This window comes from Felis catus, chromosome D3 (assembly GCF_018350175.1).
Source record: "Felis catus isolate Fca126 chromosome D3, F.catus_Fca126_mat1.0, whole genome shotgun sequence".
NCBI lineage: Eukaryota > Metazoa > Chordata > Mammalia > Carnivora > Felidae > Felis > Felis catus.
The window spans coordinates 395,180-415,082 of record NC_058379.1 but is presented as its reverse complement, the minus strand read 5'-3'; the positions used below and the strand labels follow the sequence as shown (position 1 = coordinate 415,082).

Here is a 19,903-nt window from a genome sequence, read left to right as displayed (position 1 = left end):
TAAAATTATGCTGTTCAGGGGCACCTAGGTGGCTCAGCCGGTTAGGCTATGGACTCTGGATTTCAGCTCAGGTCATGAGCTCAGTTTGTGAGTTTGAGCCTTGCATCGGACTCGGGATTCTCTCTCCCCCTCTCTCTGCCTTTCCCATGCTCTCTCAAAATAAGTAAAATAAACTTAAAAATATGCTATTCATAGTTTTGGGGGGTTAAAAAAATTTTTTTTTAGTGATCTCTATACCCAACGTGGGGCTCGCACTCACAACCCCGAGATCAAGAGTCGCCTGCTCCACCAGGAGCCAGCCAGGAGCCCCATTATAGTTTTATTGTATTGTTACGAGATAATTGTTTGATCTTGGACCAGGAATCTATTCGTGTCTATTCTTGGTGCCCTTCTATTTATTTCTTTTCACCTACTGTAGTTTCTCTTGTATGGAGTTACCGTGTTATTCAGTGCGCTGCTATTCAAGACTTGTTTTATAACGCTGGGAACGGCAGCTGGTGGCCTTACAAAGTGTCCTTCTCTGCTACGCGTTGGGATCTGAACCCTGTCTTGTTTGACAGCAGACCTCGGCCAGTCGGTCCCTGCACTGAGGCCGGAACGCAGAGGGGACCGACACTAACCCACCAGGCTTGGTCCGCTCTGCACAGCCGCCTTCTGCTGGAGGCCGGGCCAGTGAACGGGGACCCTCCGCAGAGGATTCTGGGAGATGTAGTTTTCTTCGGGGCCGTTCCTTCAGGTGCATCGACGCATGACGTACTTCCGCTGCGCCGCACCCGCGGCTGTAGTCGGGTACTCTCCTGCAGGGCTGTTTCCGGCTCGGTGTTGGTGGACCGGAGCGGGCCCGGGAGTTGCGAGTTCCCGGGGCCCCGGACCCGCGAAAGCACAGACTTAGCCCTGCCCGGCACGTCCTGTGCAGACCGGGAGCTTGGCCAGCTAAGACCTACGGTCGGTCTGGGGCGTGGTCGGAGCCAGGCCGGCCTCGGGGGTTCCCGTGTCAGGGCCGGGTCACCGTACAAACTCCTCTCCGACTTCTTCTGCCCGGGGCCCGAGGCCTCGGACGGGTAGGTGACGGGTGCCCGCGGACCCACCCTCTGTGGGGCGGGAGGTCCGTCCTGGGTGGGCGCGGGTGAGACCAGCAGGGAGACCCTCACGGTTCGGTTCTCTGCTCCGCAGTCTGCACGAAACAGCACGGGATGGCCGCCGGGTTCCGGACAGCTTCGTGTTGGGTAAGTAGGGACTTTCTCGTTTTTAAAAAGGTGACTCGGCACGGAGGATGGGCACGTTCATCTTATGGTCACAACCGGGGCCCGAACTCGCGTGTTCCCGCGCTTCACCCCTCCCCGCCCCCTTCTCCCCGTGTCTCTGGTCTCTAGAAACGTTCCCTGTTTTCTGGCATTTTGTGCCCGGTGTCCTCTCTTTTGAAAGTTATGCTTTATTGCCAGCTGCAGACCCTGAACTTTGGGGGAAATGAGGGTCCTTGTTAAGGGAGCAGGAGGGAGCAGTTTTGGAGCTGGGGAGGGCCAGTGGATCTGGCTGGTGACTAGCCAAGTGATTGATGGAGGGAGCGAGAGGGGACTTGACAGTGATTGCTGAACTTCTGACCTCTTGACAGGGTGGTGATGCTTCCAGTCTTGGGAGCGTTAAAAGCGACATCCAGGAAAAGAGTGTAGCTTTGTAGCTGTTGAACATGTGGTGCCTACAGTTGAATCTGTAGCTCGAGTGGGAGTTCTCAATTGGAAATGTCCGGATTAAAGGTCCCTATGTTAGTTGGAGCTCAGGATATGATGTCACAGAGCCCTGCAAAGGGCCAAATGGAGGGTTTGTGGCAAAGACCAGGAAGGACTGTAGTGCAGAAGGGCCAGGGAGCAAGAGAGGTGGAAGTTTGGGAGAGTGGCTGTTTCCCTGTAAATTTGAGAAAAGAGATCTTCATAACAGCCGTGAAATGAAATACTTCAGAGCAGTATTTCATGAGACAAATGGTATTTTTTGGACTTGGATGTTTATAAATCCTAAGCAGTTTTTCCCTACCAGAGAGAACGTTGGAATGGTCACTTCCTGAGAGGTAGTGGGAGTGTTGTAAAGTGGATCACATAAGATCGTGGACAGTGGAGCGTAAGGAAAATTACTGACAGCAGAGACCTCTCTTAGGTGGTGTGACACTTCGTGCGTGACAAGAGTTTGGGTGCCAGTAAGAAGGGAGTTCACTGAGGTGGCCTGAGTGATACACTTGACCTTAAAAGTAAGGATATTTTACTTTATTTATTATTTTTTTTTTTAAGTACTCTCTACACCCAATGTAGGGCTCAAACTCACAACCCTTAGATCTAGACTAAGCCAGCCAGGTGCCCCAGGATCCCCAGGATATTTTTATCCTTTTTTTTTTTAAACGTTTATTTATTTTTGAGAGAGAGACAGAGAGACAGAGCCCAAGCGGGGGAGGGGCAGAGAGAGAGGTTGACACAGAATCTGAAGCAGGTTCCGGGCTTTGAGCTGCCAGCACAGAACCGGGCGTAGGGCTCAAACCTATGAACCGCGAGATTATAACCTGAGCCAAAGTCAGATGCTCAACTGACTGAGCCACCCGGGCGCCCCTAGGATATTTTTATTCTCAGTAACTATATAGGAGCGCCCGGGTGGCTCAGTCGGTGGACTGTCCAATTCTTGATTTCAGCTCAGGTCATTCCTGGGTTTGTGGGATCTAGTCAGGTCTGCATTGAGCATGGATCCTGCTTGAGATTCTCTCTCCCCCTTCCCTCTCCCTTGCTTGGTCATGTGCACGCTCTCTTGCTCTTTCTTACAAAAACAAACAAACAAAACCATAACCATATAGAAAATACAGTAAGAGAAAACATGTTTACAATAGCAACTAAAAAAACGTAAAATAAGTGAACGGAATCATACTTTATAAAGAATAAGTAAGTAAACGAGTAAATTAAGACTATTTTTTTAAATGAAGACTCTAAAACTATTGAATAGTAGTAGGTACCACAGTTGGGTAGGTACTTTGTATGAAATCATTAAAGACTTGTGATGCTGTGAGGCAGGTGTGTCTCCATTTTACAGGTAAGGAAACTGGGAAACCTGTCCATGGTACCAAACTGGTAAAGGACACAAGGGGACCAGGGTTGCAGGGCAGGGATTCAAACAAAGCAGTGTTTTCAGAGTTTGTGCTCTTACTGCCCCTTACATTTTAACGTGAACAGTATTTGCCTGTTTTGAGTGCACGTTTTGACTTAACAAACATTTATTGACTATTACGCCAGGTAATTTTCTAGGGCATGTAGGGGTGAACAAGATTGTCAGGGTCCGTGATCCCATGCAGGGTGTGGGAGATGGTCAAACATTCCAGAGGAGCGTCATAAACAGACAAAAACAGCTGTGAATATCACGCGTGTGAAAGAGAGCGGCTGGGTGGCTACTTTAGATTGGCTTCCTCTCGAGGCAACGTAGAAGTAGAATCTGAGTGATAACTTCATGATCATAGGACAGTGGGTGTAGCAGGGGAGGAAGCATTGCAGCCTGGGGTTGCGTTCCAAGCAAGTGGCAGGTGCCTCTGGTGGAAAGCAAGCCCGGGCTGGAGTGGATCGGGTTGGTGCATCAGCCGGGGCCAGATTGTGTAGGGCCCTTTAAGTGAGGGGAAGGATCATGATGGAGAGTCCTAGGAGATTTCATGTTACCTTATGTTATTATTTTCAAACTGTAGAGAAGTTGCAAGAATAGTATTAAAAACTCCTGTACAGTATTGTATAAAAAAACCCAAAAACCCTTGCCCCAGAATTGTCAACTATTTGCCATATTCAGTCTGTCATTTTCTCTTTTCTTCCTCGTCTGTGTATATACGCACGTGTACACACGCACACTCATTTTCCTCCCTCCCTCTTTGTTGTTCCAGTTCGTGGCATCACTTCACCTCTGAAAGCCAGCTCTTGCCTACACACCTCATCTTTTCCCCCAGTCCTCTCTTCCTTCTTTCTTTCCCTCCTCCCTCTTCCTTTTCTTCTTTCTTTCCCTTCCCTGTTATTTTATTGACACATATATTCTAGCTTAAAAGTATTGCTTTTCCTCTTTCATATTAAACAATTTTTGATTGCATCCTTTTAGAAAATGGAATTGTAAGACACAGCCAAACCCCCTTTGGCTTCCTCTTCTGTCAAGAGGTAGTCAGTAGTGGGTGCCCGATCTCAGGGTCGAGTCAGGCCCCATAGTGGTGTGGAGCCTACCTAAAATAAAATTTAAAAAGCTTTATAAAAGGTAGTCAGATTGGGGGCTTCCCATCCAGACTTTTCCTTTCCTTTCCTTTCCTTTCCTTTCCTTTCCTTTCCTTTCCTTTCCTTTTTTTTTTTTTTAAGTGCTTTTTTTATTTTTGAGAGAGAGAGAGAGCGCGCGTGAGTAAGGGGAGGTGCAGAGAGGGAGACAGAGGATCCAAAGACAGCAGTGAGCCCGAATTGGGGCTCGAACTCCCGAAGCATGAGATCATGACCTGAGCCGAAGTTGGACACTCAACTGACTGAGCCACCCAGGTGCCCCCAGACCTTTTCTACTGGAAATGTGGTTTTATGTTTTTCTTCTCTTCTGTAAATGGTGCCGTTTGCCATTTCCCCTACATTTGTTTTAGAATTCTTTATGGCAATACATATAGATTGTTGTGTTTCTTTATTCTTTTGAGAGACAAGTATGTTTAAATTTTTAAAAATAATTGATTAAAATTATGATTTTTATGGGTGATGGGTTGGAATGTCAGGTGTGCTTAATTCAACATTTGAAAAGTTTTGTTTCTATATGAATTGCATCATACTGTGTATAATATTCCAATTTGAAAAAACGTCACTATGGAATGGACGTACCATATTCTCATTTAGCTATTCTCTTATTGATGGAAATTTAGGTTGTTGAGCGTGTTGCTCTTACAGACTTTGAAACAGTGAACAACTCTGCACATGTATGGATGTTCCTATCATTAATTTTGGGTGACAAATTTGGTACTTCTACATTCTCTTAAAACACAGTGCAGTCACAGGGCGCCTGGGTGGCTCAGTCGGTTGAGTGTCTGACTTCGGCTCAGGTCATGATCTCGCGGTCCATGGGTTCAAGCCCTGCATCAGGCTCTGTGCTGACAGCTCAGAGCCTGGACCCTGCTTCAGATTCTGTGTCTCCTGCTCTCTCTGCATTCTCGCATGCGCTCTTTCCCTCTCTCTCAAAAATAAGTAAACATATTTTTAAAAATTAAAAAAAAAATGCACAATTCAGTTTCTTATAATCGTCTTCCCATCCTACTTCCCCTTTCTCTCCTTAGAGGTAATCAATTTGGTGTATATTCTTCTAGATCTTTGTACATACCTTTGTGTATAGCTGTTTATATCCTTAAAACATTTGGTTTATTTGTGTGGGTTATTATTTAAATGGGTTTCACTCTATATAACATTATTTCTGTTTTTTTTCCATTAAAAATATATTTATAGTTGTGCCTTAATAGTTTTATACATATTTATCCCTATGTGACTTCTGACTTTTTTTTTCTTTAATTGAGTTCTAACTTAATGATAGTAAAATGCATAAATCTTAAATAGACTATTTATATTCTTTTAGGTTTCTGGACCCAATTCCAACGAGAGGGGTGGGGGTGCAGTTCCCCTACATACAACAGCAAGCAACTCTTGGACACCAGCAGGTTGTCTGAGAATTCAACTTAATTCCAGCACTGTCTGCCCAGAGATGGCGCTAGATTTCACAAGCTGAGGGCTCAGTCCCACCAGACTGCCCTTCTTCCCCCAAGCTCAGCCACAGGTTTCAAGGCCCAGGCTGTTGTTACCAGGGTTACAGATGGGAAGTTTCAAACACTTACTCCTTAGGTTCAGTTAATTTGCTGGAATAGCTCACAGAACTCAGGGAAACACTTAACTTACATTCACCTGTCTATTAAAGGATATGTTAAAGAACACCAAGTCAACAGCCAGAGTTAGAAGCGCACATGGGGAAGGGCTTGGAGCCTCCCCGCCCTCCCAGGTGCGCCAGTGTCCCCTCTCCACGTCTTCAATCTGGAAGCTCTCCGAATCCAGGCCTTTTGGTTTTTAGGGAGGCTTTGCTGCATCGGTGTGATTGATTAAATCGTTGACTGCTAGTGATTGATTCAACCTCTAGCCCTTCTCCCCTCCTTGGAGACTGGGCAGAAGTGGGGGGGCACTCTTCCATCAACCAGCTGCCCATCTGTAGGTTACCTAAGGGGTTCCTAAAGTTGCCACATTAACATAACAAAAGATACCTTAATCACACTTATCAGGGAATTTCCAAGGGTTTTAGGAGCTGTGAGCCAGGAACCCTTGGATGAAGACCACATACATGTGAGAAATATGTTTTGAACATTTGAATGACCAGATATTTTTACAAATCACAAGACTGAAGCATACACTGAAGACAAATCAAAATCAAAATCAAGATAACCCCCTAGCAGGTTCCGTTGTGTTTCCTATCACCACTGTCTGCCCCCCCCCCCCCCCCAACCCCGCAGGGGCCACTTCTTTTTTTTCTGTTACACCATAAATCTTGCCTTTTTTTTTTTTTTTTAAACTTAATGTAATTGGAATTCTAAGTAAAGTGTCTGGGGTTATGTGTCAAAGAGTAAAATTCCTTTCTACTTTTAGCTGAATTCTGAATTTTAAGTGTTGAATTCTACCACATTACTTTGTTTCATCTATTAAAATGATTGGTTGGCTGTTCTCCATGAATATACTAGTGTGACTTCACGGATAGATTTTTGTGGGTGTTTTGTTAATTTTGGATTGTCCCTTAATTTTTTGGATAAATTTCCTCGTCCTAGTGCTATGTGTGTGTGTACAGGCCTTGTTACTTTACTAGTATTTTTATCCAGGTATTTTGATCAGAGTTAATAATAAATGAGTTAACACTACAGTCTGTGCTGTACTTGCCTGGTTTTGTCTGTGGGGTTTTGTGTAAGTTTGTGTGATATACTGTGTGGGCATCCCATGGTTTCCTGGCTCAACATCAGTTAGACATTTTGGGAATTTTATGTTCTTTCCATGTTGGTAGAACTTACTTAAATGTAGTGTGGGTCCATTGCCTTTCTGGAGAGGGTATACCTTTGTGGGGTTTTTTGGTTTTTTTTTTGTTTTATTTTTTTAGTGTGTTTTATTTTTTATTTTTTGAGAGAGACAGAATGCGAGCAGGGGAAGGACAGAGAGAGAGGGAGACAGAGAATCCGAAGCAGGCTTTAGGCTCTGAGCTGTCAGCACAGACCCCAATGCAGGGCTCGAACGCCACAAACCATGAGATCATGACCTGGGCTAAAGCCGGACACTTAACCAACTGAGCCACCCAGGTGCCCCAAGAGGGTATGCCTTTGATTGCTACTTATTTATTTGGTTTTTTATTTATTTTAATTTTTTTTAAAAGATTTTAATGTAACCTCTGTACCCAACATGGGGCTCGAACTCCTAACCCTCAGATCAAGAGTCGCATGCTCTTCTGACTGAGCCAGCCAGCACCCCACTACTTATTTTGTGACCATTGATTAGTCAAGCTTGCTTTTTAAATTATTTCTGGGCCAATTTTGGTTACTTTTACTTTTTTAAAACAATTACTTAAATCCACGTTAGTTTACAGATTACTTTTACTTTCTTAGAGGATTTTTGTTTCTTAAGTTTTCAAATTTATTGGAACAAATTTGTAAATATAGTTAGGTCTGCCACCATGTTTGCTTTAGAAACGTGAATTCAGCACAGTTGGTACCGTAGGGAACAGCGTGAACTTTCTGTCTGACTTCAGACAGGCCTCTTTCCACTATTTTATGATCAGCTGCAGCCCCTCTGACATCCAAACACCAGGTCTTGCAAAGTGAAGTGCTATATTGTCATTTTATATATTTCTTAAATAAAAGAAATATTTTTATATATTTCATAAATGTTGTCATTTTATGTATTTTATATATTTCATAAAACTTCTGTTTTTGGTAGGTTCCTGGTGTTCATTTTTATGTGTTGCTGACAAAGGTGTTGTGCCCCAACCCCATTCTCCCCATAATCCCCGTGAGTTTGCTGTGTGACTTTGCATAGTGATGATTTTTTGCAGCGTACCTGTCACATTATGGTAGAATTGCCTCTGTATAATAATCTCATGAATTTAACAATCTCAGAGTTACGGACTCTGTCCTGGTCATAATAGTTTTCTTTTTTTTAATTCCTGCATTTCTTGACCAGGCTTGGCCAATAAAAGCTTTTTAAAATAGTTTCTTTGTATTTTATTTTTATTCTCATCAAGCTCAAAATATAGTAAAAAGCTTAAAATAAGCCTCATGGCTTGCCTCCACTCTCTGCTCTGCACCTTTTTTCTTCCATCCTGTGTCCACACTCAGCCATTTTGGTCCCTGTTCACTCTTGTGGCCCTGCCGTAGCTTTTACACAGTCACTTTGGTGTGCGTTGCTTTGGTTTCTCCTCCGTCATAAAGTTGCTGGCTTGATGAGTGGCCTGGGCTTGATCTGGATGCAGGAAGTCACGGCTTCATTTTTCTCCATCACAACCTCAGATATGCCTGTCAACTCTCCCTGTCCTTGGCTCCGGCGGTTGTGTCGGCGAGCATTCATGATTCTCTGGTCACTTTCAGACATTGGAGAGTCCAGTCTATGCTCTATTCCCGCCTCCTCTTCTCGCCCGACTTAGGCTGCGGAGGAGAGATGGGAGGGCTCATCTCTTTACTCCCACTTCCTGTGGAGGCTCCTCCTGGGTTGGAAGATCAGTGCTGAGACCAGAGAAGCTCCTGTTGTCAGGTGGTCCGTGCCCAGCACCAACGCGGTTGCTTGGAGCCTGAGACGGGCCCCGCCCTGTATTTCCACGTGAAGCGATTCTCTCTCACTCACCTCTGCAAGTTCCCCCAGAATTCACTGTCTCTTCCCACTGCAGGGTCTTCCTGCAGGCAGCGCTGTTGGGTTGGGATCCTGTCAAGGGGGATCAAGTTCAGGAATCTTTGGGTGTCACTTCTCCACTGCCTTTGCAGAGTGCTCCAGAATCCTCATCTTTAGGAATTCCCAGAGTGCAATGTACCAGATTCCTGGTTTACTGAAATCCCTGAACACAGACCAGTTCCTTCTGACTGGGCTCAGTGGACATCCACACTGCCTCTTCCTTCCCGCCCTTCCCCAGTGGCCTGCTTCAGGGAATTGTGTCCGGCTGCTTCTCCAGCCTCTCGTTCCCCTCATTTCTTCTCCCTCAGGCATCCTCGCCTTGTTAAAGGGCCGCGTCCTTGCCGTCCTCCTCAGCACCCTTCTCTGTTGGCCATGTCATACCCACCAGGATGTCATCTGGCTCTGTTCTCACTTGATGCCCAGAACCCAACCACTACTTACTACTCCAGTGCTCTCACTCTGATACCAGCTACCTTCATCGCTCCCAGATCCAGGACCCTCCCTCCTCCGTGGCAGGGAGAATGCTGTCAGGTGTGAGTCAGATCACTCTGCTCTTGTCTGAGGCCTTCCGACGGCCCCTCCTCTCTTGGAATGGAACCCCAAGACCTTACCATTCCCTTTGAGCCATGCAGGACTGTGTCTTAGTTTTCATGTAGCCTGGAGGGCTCTTCCTGCAGAAATCTTGACATTCCTTCCTACATCGCTTGGGTTTCTGCCAAATGTTGCCTCACCGGAGGGCTCCCTGATCACTCCATCTTCCTATGCCTGCTTCCTGAACTCTGTCCCCTTACCCTGCTTGAGTCTTGGCAGAGCGCTGTCCCCACCTGCTTGGTGGGTAGTTACAGGTTTACTGTCACCTCCCCCTGAAGGAACAGAAACCCAATGTGCATTGCTGAGCCCCCAGCACCTGGGACAATCCTGGCACTGTCGGTGACTCATAAATGCTTGTTGAACGATCAGTACTTTTTTGGTCCCATGAAAGGATTTATTACGAGCCTACTGGGTAATTCGCGCTTACGGCTGGCTCACACAGAACTGCCAGCCCACGCCCACCCACAGTGGCTCTCCGTCGTCTTCAGCTCTGCAACACGAGCTCCAGACCCAGAGTCTGCTGGAGGGAACCCTGCTTGGCCTCAGTAATGGATCCCTTCTTTTTTTAATCAAAAAAAATTTTTAATTTTTTTTTTTTTTTTTTTTTGGAGACAGAGCACGAATGGGGGAGGGGCAGAGAGAGAGGGAGACCAAATCTGAAGCAGGATCCAGGCTCTGGGCGGTCAGCAGAGAGTGCGACATGGGGCTCGAACTCACAAACTGTGAAATCACGACCTGAGCCGCTGAAGTTGGATGCTTAACCAATGGAGCCACCCACGTGCTGCTGGGCCCCTTGTTTTTTAATTTATTTGTTTATGTATTTATTATTTATTTAATTTTTTTTTATGGTGCCAGGCTCTCACTCCCTCTGAGACTCAAGATGGGTTGAGTAGCTGTGAAGATGACAGCTACTTTGGAGGGTAGCCCTTCCCATGTGTTTAGAATTGTTCTCTCCATTCCTGGGCAAAATGTACCCTGGATAATTTTTTTTTATCAAAGATTTGAAACACCTGTTTCATATGCACGTATAGATGTTTATCTCCCTCTACAAGACTGAAAGCTTCTTGAAGGCGGAAGCTGGTTGTGTTCATCCTGATATTTTCAGGATCAAAAACAGTATTTTGAACATGGAAGCTCAAAAATTTTTTTGTTTTGGTTTGGTTTTATTCTAAAAGCCTGTGCTGAACTGGGCACAGGAGGCAGTCAGTCTATGGAGGAACATTGCTCCTTTCCCAGCTCCTATACATCTGTCCACATCACCTAATGCAGTGGCATCCGATTGAATGGGATGTATATTATTACAGGGGTTGTTGTCATTCAAGGATATATCTATGGAGTTCACCTGGGATGAGTGGCAGTTACTGGATTCTGCGCAGAAGTACCTGTACAGGGATGTGATACTGGAGAACTATAGCCACCTGGTGTCTGTGGGTAAGTGCAGCTTCTTTGTTGACCTCCGATCACGAATTATAAATTGCCATCCTTTTGTCTTTTCTTTATCTACCCTGAGGTCTCTAAAGTACTTAATGATTATGGACTTGAACTTTGGAGGTCAAAGGCTCCTAGTCCCTATTTGGCCCTCATCTCCTAATTGTAATCTTCCCCCCAAGTGCAAGTGAGCAGTTTCACTTTGTAGTTCCAGACCCCTGAGTTCCTAGCGGCTCGGCCCACATCCTCTGTGATTTTCCATCAACAGGGTATCATGGTACCAAACCTGATTTAATCTTCAAGTTGGAGCAAGGAGAGGAGCCATGGATAATAAATGCCAAAGTTTCCCGTCAGAGCTGTCCAGGTGGGTGAGTGGGAACCAGGAAGATGTGGGTGGGGGTGTGAAGCACAGCTTGCACTTAGGCCGTGTTGTGCAGAAACTTTCCTTTGAAGCCCTTGAACCATGGGGGGGGACTCGGGATGGGCCCACAAGCTAGCTCCTCAGGAAAGAAAGGGACCATCGCTCTGTCCACGTGTGGGTTTTTGTCTCTTAGCTCTGAGGGGCAGGCACGCCCTTCCTATCTGCACTCTGCTCAGATGCTTTCTGGGTTAGTTTCCTTCCCCCCATGGTCCAGGGCCGCCTCAGCCATCCCAGCCTCTGCACAGTCCTCTCTCCTCTCCTTTTGTGTGACTTCATGCCCTCTGCTCTCCTTATGTGTACTTCCTCTCTTCCTTCCACAGATAAAGCCCTCAGTCTTTTCGTCCTTTGCTCAGCATCATTGTGTTATGTTATTTCAGGGCTTCCTTTTCTCAAACTGGTCACCTTGAAATTACAACTGTTGCTTCCTTGGGCACTTTTCTTAAAAGGATTCCAAAACCTACCACGGGCTCACCTGTGTCATTAAGTGATTTTGTCACCTTACATTTCCTGGCTCCTTACTCTTCCCTTCGGAGTCATACAGAGTTTCCCAAATTTACCTGTTCTTTCCTGCCGATATTGTAACGACTGAAAGTCTCTTGCACTCTGAGGATTTAAGCTTTCTTTCCCCCGTGTTGTAGCATCCTGTGGACATCCTTGTCCTCTTTCTTCCGCCCTCTCTTCCTGGCTGTAAATGCTCATAAGAGAGCCGGGCTTCCTCACTCATTCTCAGCAGCAGAACTGGGAAGGAACGCTTCCTCTGTGCCTTCCTCTCTTTGATTACTGCTGCTGTTGCACTTGAACTACCACGACCCGGCTCTGCAGGCTCTCCTTGGGTGCCCCGTCTCCCTTCTCCTTTGCTAATATCAGTTCTGCTTCTGTTTTTGCTAGTAGCTTAACCTTTGGTGGTGTCTCCATAGCTCCTATGTCCTCAGTTGTCACCCAGACAGGATCAGTATTTTCCCAGGCGTGGACAGCTCAGATTCTTAGCCATATTTGAGAACTCTAGTCTTTTCTTTAGCTGTTCCTGCTGTAGTTATTTTCATAAACGTCCCTGTCACTAGTTTGAGGAAATACACAAGTATCTTACATCCCAGATTCAACCTGAGTAAACATTAAAGAATTTATAGTTTCAAGTGACTCTTGTCTGGCACCGGATGGCAGCTCCACAGTGGCTCAGTGCAGAAGCTCGGTGATGTCAGGGACCAACGTGCCACGTGTGTCCCTTTTCTCACCCTCAGATGTTATACTTTCTTCTGCCTAGGTGGGTACCTTCATGCCGGCATCACATGAAGACACAGTCACTGGATAAGCCCTGGTTTTTTCCAGAAAATCCCTCTCATCAGTCCCCAGAATTTTTCCCAAAGCCTGCCAGCATGTTTTCTTACAGTTGACATGCCAGTGTCTGAACTAGCCGGGGGGCTGGGGCGGGGTGGCAGAGCTTGGTGGAGCACCACGTGGACCCTGTCCTCCCCGGTCAGGGCTGGTGCTCGGGAGGAGGGCAGTACCGTTGGGAGTGTAGTGAACAGTGTGTGTTAGGGTCCTGCCTCTGGGTTTTCATCACACTGGCCTTCTTGCCACCTGGACGCCTTTAAATGCGCGAATGTGAACATGAAACACGGTCATCGCTTCTCCGGGGAGCGGTACGTGTTCTTGTCCTGGACCTGAGTCCAGTCCCAAGTCCAAAATTTCTTGAGATGTGTGTGGTATCAGCAGACAGGTGTGGCTGTGGCCTCACGATCTGAAGTGATGGGGTGAAAAGATCGACGGTCTGTTCCAGACACATGCAGTAGTGGGGAAGGAACTGGAAGCTATGGTGAAAGCTTCTCTTTCCAGAGGGGTGGATGAGGGATGGCAGTCATCACTGGTCTGTCACACACTCTCCCCCTTGGGAAAAAGTTCAAGGAAGACTTCTTGCCCTGGCATTGGTGTAATTTCCCTGTTCAGTCTTTTCTTTTTGTCCTGTGCAGCCCCTGGAGAGATAAGGCTTGGGAAGAATGGCCCGTGTCTGTTGGTGCAGATTTGGGGGTATTTAGGGCTAAAAAATCATAGGCTGTTATCAGATCAGGCTCAGGTTCCCTTCAAAACTTCGCAAGTTTCCGGTTAGTTTTTTTTTTTTTTCCCCCCTGACTAATTCTGTTAAGCCAGTAACAACAACCAAAAATTTGTCCGGACATGTCTTCAAGCCTGAGAAGTCCTCTCTTCTAGCCATTGGTCTTGGTATTATCACCCCATCCCCCCACTCTTGAGTTTAGTGGGCCCGCTTTGAGGTACAAACCATACTCCAAATTGTTTCCACGTGAACAGGGAAAGAGGGTTTAGCAGGAGGTCCTCAGGAAGCAGGAGAGCTCCTGATGATTCCACGGTGTGAAGCTGTCGTGGGATGATGAGGCTGTACCCCGATGAGTGCTCGACCCACACCTGCCACTTCTTTCCAGGCGCCCTGTGTGGACATCACACTCACCATGGCGTGATTGGGCCTCATCGCTGTGCGGCCTTCAGTGTCATCCGCTCCAGGGCTGTTTTGGTACCCCTGCCCTGGAGCGGATGGACAGGGGGTCCTGTCCATCACAGCGTGGAGATCAGCCCCCTCTTCACTGAGCACTGACCTGTGGTCTGTGTGCCTGCTTACTGTCTTCATTTGGATATTTGACTGGGATCTCAAGTGTAGTAAGATTCAAAACAAAGTCCTTCGTTTTTCCCCCAAACATGGGTCTCTCAGTGTTTTTCCCCTGCAAGGGCAGCACCCCGTTTCTCAAGCCTACAATCTGGAGTCAGTAAAGCGTCCCCTTCTCAGCTTCTCCTTCATCTAGTCCTTTGGTAGGTTTTCTTGGTTCTGTCTCGGTGTATGTTCCACATTTGCTCAGCTCCAGAGTTCAGTCTGAGCCACTATCAACGTCTTCCTGCCTTACTACAGCGGCTTTCTCGTTGGTCTGTCAGCCCTTCTCTTCATTTTTTACTTAACAGCCAAACATCTTTTAAAAGCATGACATGAAAGGGGGGCCTGGGTAGCTCAGTCAGTTAAGTGTCCAACTGGTAATTTCAGCTCAGGTCATGATCTCAGGGTCATGAGATTGAGGCCTGTGTCATGTGGAGGATTCTCTCTCCCTCTCTCCCCCCCATCCTCTCCCCTCTGCCCTTCCCCCGCTCTCACACATGCTCTCTCCCCCAAAAAATGTTTCAAAACATGTTTTCTGGAAAAAAAAAAAAAAGAACAGGGGTGAGTCGGTTAAGCATCCAACTCTTGATTTCAGCTCAGGTCATGATCTCACGGTTCGTGGGTTCGAGCCCCACATCAGGCTCTGTGCTGACAGCTCAGAGCCTTCTTTGGATTCCGTGTCTCCCTCTTTCTCTGTCCCTCCCCCACACGCACACTCTCTCTCTGTCTCTCATAGATACATATACTTAAAAGCAGAACACGAATCAAGATGTCCTCTAATTAAAACCCCTTGGTAAGATGAAAACTTTTTGTCATGGCCTTGCCTGTTTGGTTCCTGCCTCACTCTATTCATTCAGTGGGCTTTAACTATCCTGACCTTTTTCTATTTCTTTTTCTTTTTTTTTTAATTTTTATTTAAAGTAAGCACATGCAACATGGGGCTTGAACTCACAACCCTGAGATCAAGAGTCTCATGCTCTACTGACTAAGCCAGCCAGGTGCCCCATTTTTTCTGTTCCTTAACTGTGTCAAGCAGGTTCCCTTCTCAAGAACTTTGTATGTGCTTTTCCTTCGGTTTGAAATGCTCTTGCTTTAATTTTCGTGTGGCTGACTCAATCTTCTATTTTTTTTTAATTTTCACTTTTTTAAAATATTTATTTTTGAAAGAGAGAGTGTAAGTGGGGGAGGGGCAGGAAGAGAGGGGGACAGAGGATCTGAAATGGGCTCTGCGCTGACAGCAGAGAGTCTGACACAGGGCTCCAACTCATGAACTGTGAGATCATGACCTGGGCCCAAGCTGGACACTCAACCACCCAGGAGCCCTGCTAACTCAGTCTTTTAGTGTCTCATTGTACCTGTCTGAATATTATACCCTAGTTACTCTGTATTGTCTCAGTTCACTTTTTGAGTAATAAGCATCTGTAATAATGACATTTCGATATCAGATAAATGACATTGGCTCCTAAGTGCAGGCTAAGCTTTGTAAGCCTCTGTTTTAAAAGCCATTTTGGGGGGCGCCTGGGTGGCGCAGTCGGTTAAGCGTCCGACTTCAGCCAGGTCACGATCTGGCGGTCCGGGAGTTCGAGCCCCGCGTCAAGCTCTGGGCTGATGGCTCAGAGCCTGGAGCCTGTTTCCGATTCTGTGTCTCCCTCTCTCTCTGCCCCTCCCCCGTTCATGCTCTGTTTCTCTCTGTCCCAAAAATAAATAAACGTTGAAAAAAAAATTAAAAAAAAATAAAATAAAATAAATAAATAAATAAAAATAAAAGCCATTTTGGGGGCACCTGGGTGGCTCAGTCGGTTAAGTGTCTGACCCTTGGTTTTGGCTCAGGTCGTGATCTTGTGGTTCATGAATTTGAGCCCCACGTTGGGCTCTGCACTGACAGTGCAGAGCCTGCTTGGGATTCTTTTCCCTCTCTCTACCCCTCCCCTGCTCACCTGCTCATGTTCTCTCTCTCTCTCTCTCTCTCTCTCAAAACAAATAAACTTAAAAAAACGTTTTTAATCACTGCTAATTTGCCACCCGTATTTCCGTAATGGGCTTGGTTTGACGTCGTTCCTCGTGCTCCCCAGCTCAGAAAGAAGGCATGTACACTTGGCCAGTATTTCTTTCGAACCAGTGTCTGAGGTCTGTTATCAAAAAAAGACTCATTTCGTGGCAGTTTTAAAACTAATTTGATATCAGCTACATGTGATGATTAAAAATATATATATGTATTTTTTCCTCAGAAGATTGGAAAGAATGGTACCAGAAAAATCCAGATGAGCTTGAAAATGTTGAGAGAACTTATGCTTGTAGTGCATTTGGAAAACTTAATCTGAGCAGGACCCATGTTTCTTCAAGACAGAGAATCCATAAGTATAACACACATGGAAGAAGTTTGACACAAAACTCAGGTTCAACCAGAAACTGTCTGAGAAAAAATCCTGATAAGTTTCATGGATACGAAGAATCATATTTTCTTAAGCATCAAAGAGCTCACGGTATAGAAAAAAACTGTGTGTGTAACGAATGTGGGAAAGCTTTTCGTTGTAAATCACAGCTGATCGTCCATCTGAGAATTCATACGGGAGAGAGGCCTTACGAATGCACGAAATGTGAAAGGGCGTTCAGTGCGAAGTCAAACCTCAATGCTCACCAGAGAGTCCACACGGGAGAGAAGCCCTACTCCTGCAGCGAGTGCGGGAAAGTTTTCTCTTTCAGGTCACAGCTCATCGTCCACCAGGAAATTCACACGGGAGGGAAACCTTACGGCTGCAGTGATTGTGGGAAAGCCTATAGCTGGAAATCACAGCTCATTTTACACCAGAGAAGCCACACAGGAGTGAAACCTTATGAATGTGGCGAGTGCGGGAAAGCCTTTAGTTTGAAGTCCCCGTTCGTTGTACACCAGAGGACTCACACGGGAGTGAAGCCCCATAAGTGCAGCGAATGTGGGAAAGCCTTTAGGAGCAAGTCCTACCTCCTGGTTCACATCAGGATGCACACAGGCGAGAAACCTTACCAGTGCGGTGATTGTGGGAAAGCCTTCAATATGAAGACACAACTTGTTGTTCACCAGGGAATCCACACAGGAAATAATCCTTATCAGTGCGGTGAATGCGGGAAAGCCTTCGGTAGGAAGGAGCAGCTCACTGCGCATCTGAGAGCGCATGCAGGGGAGAAGCCCTACGGGTGCAGTGAGTGTGGGAAGGCTTTCAGCAGTAAATCCTACCTCGTTATACACAGGAGAACACACACAGGAGAGAGACCCTATGAATGTAGTTTCTGTGAGAGAGCCTTTTGTGGGAAATCACAGCTAATTATACACCAGAGGACTCACTCGACAGAGAAGCCCTACGAATGCAGCGAATGTGAGAAAGCCTATCCTAGGAAGGCTTCACTTCAGATACACCAGAAGACTCATTCAGGAGAGAAACCTTTTAAATGTAGTGAATGTGGGAAGGCTTTCACCCAGAAGTCGTCCCTCAGTGAACATCAGAGAGTTCATACAGGAGAGAAACCGTGGAAATGCTCCGAATGCGGGAAGTCCTTCTGTTGGAATTCAGGGCTTCGTATACATCGAAAAACTCACAAGTGAGAAATTGAAGTGAAGTAGATGTTAGAAACTCTCTCATAGAAGTTGATCCTCAGGAGACTAAATGATAATATGGGTGGGATGCATTAAGCGGGAAGTCCTAAAAATACACTCCTGCCGATTGAGTCCGAGAGAGACGGTCATATTTGGAAGAATGGGCAAAAGCTTTGAGAAGTAAGTCCTACAAGTCTCTGTAGACAAGAACTGAAGGAGTGAGGAACAGTGACATCAGATGCGGTGGTGTCATTATGAAGATAAAATTCAGAGAATTCGTATTTAAAACCTTCTAAATTTAATAAATTGGAAAAGCATTGTCCCATAGAAAATGTTATATGTGGAGAGTCACATTCCAGATTTGAAGCTATGTTTTAGATTGAAGAAAACCTCAATTATAAATGGTAGATTTTTTCATGGTGGAGTATAAAGTTGATTTTTATTTTGATATGTAAATACAGCGGTGGAGGAAAATGGCAAGGAACATATTCTGAGGGTTGAGAGATATTTAGTGTGACTTTCCTGAGTAACACTGAATAGCATTTTTAAAAATTTTTGGTATTTTATTTTTTAACGTAACTTGTTAGACATATATTTGGTAGCTTGTGGAATAACATCCCCCGATATTCTCCATATTAAATGCTAAATATCAGTATTGTCTCTTCATTTCTTAGCAATATGACAGAAATAATGTGGGCGTTAATAATGAAAAGATACTGCTCCCTAAATGAGTTGACTCACTCACCAATCTACGTAAGTGGGTCTGGCAGTTATTACGCGGCTGCTGCATAAGAGAACTCATTGGAACGAACGTGGATTATATGTTAGCAGTGCGGTGTCTGTTCACGGGTAAGAGCACAACTAGTTTTCTCTGCAGAAGCACCTCTCGTGTGCGTTGTCCAGTTGGCGTCTTTCCGGGCATCTGTTCATCAGCCATTGCTGGATCTTTGCTAGATTTTGAGCCTCAGATTCAGTGTCACATGAACCAGAAGGGAAGTGTGGGAACTCACTTACTCTTGCCCCAGAGTTGAGACCATCAATTCCTCCTGCCCTCCTGGTTTCCCAGAATAACTCTGGGTGCTGTCTCTCTTTGCACCTGCTTTGCTGGCCTGTGTGCTTCCTCCTCTCCAGTAAAAGTGTTTTTTTCTGCTAAAGTTAAAGAGAGTTAATTTTTTTTTTAAGTTTATTCATTCATTTTGAGAGAGAGCAGAAGCGCAAGTGGGGAGGGGCAGAAGAGAGGAAAGAGCAAGAATCCCAGGGAGTCTCCACAGTGTCAGTGCAGAGCCTGACATGGAGCTTGAACTCAGGAACCGAGAGATCATGACCTGAGCCGAAGTCAGACACTCAACTGACTGAGCCACCCAGATGCCCTATTTCTTTTCTTCAATATTTATTTATCTTGAGAGAGTGAGAGATTGTGAGTGAGGGAGGGGCAGAGAGCCAGGAAGACAGGCTCCACACTCAGCGCAGACCCGGACTTGGGGCTTGAACCCAACGAACCAGGAGATGATGACCTGAGCCGAAATCAAGAGTCGGACAGATGTTTAACGACTGAGCCACCTGGGCGCCTCAAGGAGAGTGAATTTCCGGGGTGCCTGGGTGGCTCAGTCGGTTAAGCGTCCGACTTCAGCTCAGGTCATGATCTCACGGTTTGTGGTTCGAGCCCCACTTCAGGCTCTGTGCTGACAGCTCGGAGCCCGCTTCGGATTCTGTGCCTCCCTCTCTTTCTGCCCCTCCCCCACTCGCGGTCTGGTCTCTCTCTCTTCCTGAGTCAAGAAGAAAATCAGATTCTGTTTACATTCCAGTATGGAAACCTGTTAGCCCATAGTTCGAAATAGTGTCCTTGTGGACACCAAGGACCTTGTAACCCCTGATGATTAGATTTTGGGAACACTGAGGGACTGTTGCCAAAGAAGAATTTTTAATTTATGAAGAAATAGGAGACGGGGTGGGGTGGCTACTCCTGGTCATACTAGCCCTTAAGCAGTGACAGACGTGAAGCCCTGAAATCTCTTCTCAAGGAAGAGTATTAACTGTGACATTTGTCTTGCTGAAGTAAGCCGTCCATTTCACGTGCTCGCTGATCCCTTATGTAAACAAGTATTGGTCTAGAAAAAGTTGTCTCTTGATGATTTCGTGTATTGATAGCTGACAGGAGCCTGAGGACTCGGCCTAGCAAACTCTCGGCAGATGTCACTAGAGGCTCTAGAAATACGTAGCTTGGATGATGGAAGCTTACAGCTCACCCGTCACATGAAGCTTGCTGCCTGCATTTGTATGGCTGGCAAGCCAAGAAGTCTTTATGTTTTTAAATGTATTTTTAT

At 46.0% G+C, this 19,903-nt stretch overlaps 1 protein-coding gene across 1 annotated transcript; it reads left to right on the top strand.

Moving 5' to 3' along the window:
- Positions 1 to 255: 255 nt before the first annotated feature.
- LOC123378943 (zinc finger protein 26-like) lies at positions 256 to 18,231 on the top strand (the record flags this gene model as incomplete). The annotated part of the gene is made up of 3 exons (XM_045042327.1): positions 256 to 1,061; positions 1,174 to 1,226; positions 16,237 to 18,231. Coding segments are annotated over 3 exons (2,211 nt in total), but the record flags the coding sequence as incomplete, so codon positions are not given.
- Between the last annotated feature and the right edge of the window lie 1,672 nt (positions 18,232 to 19,903).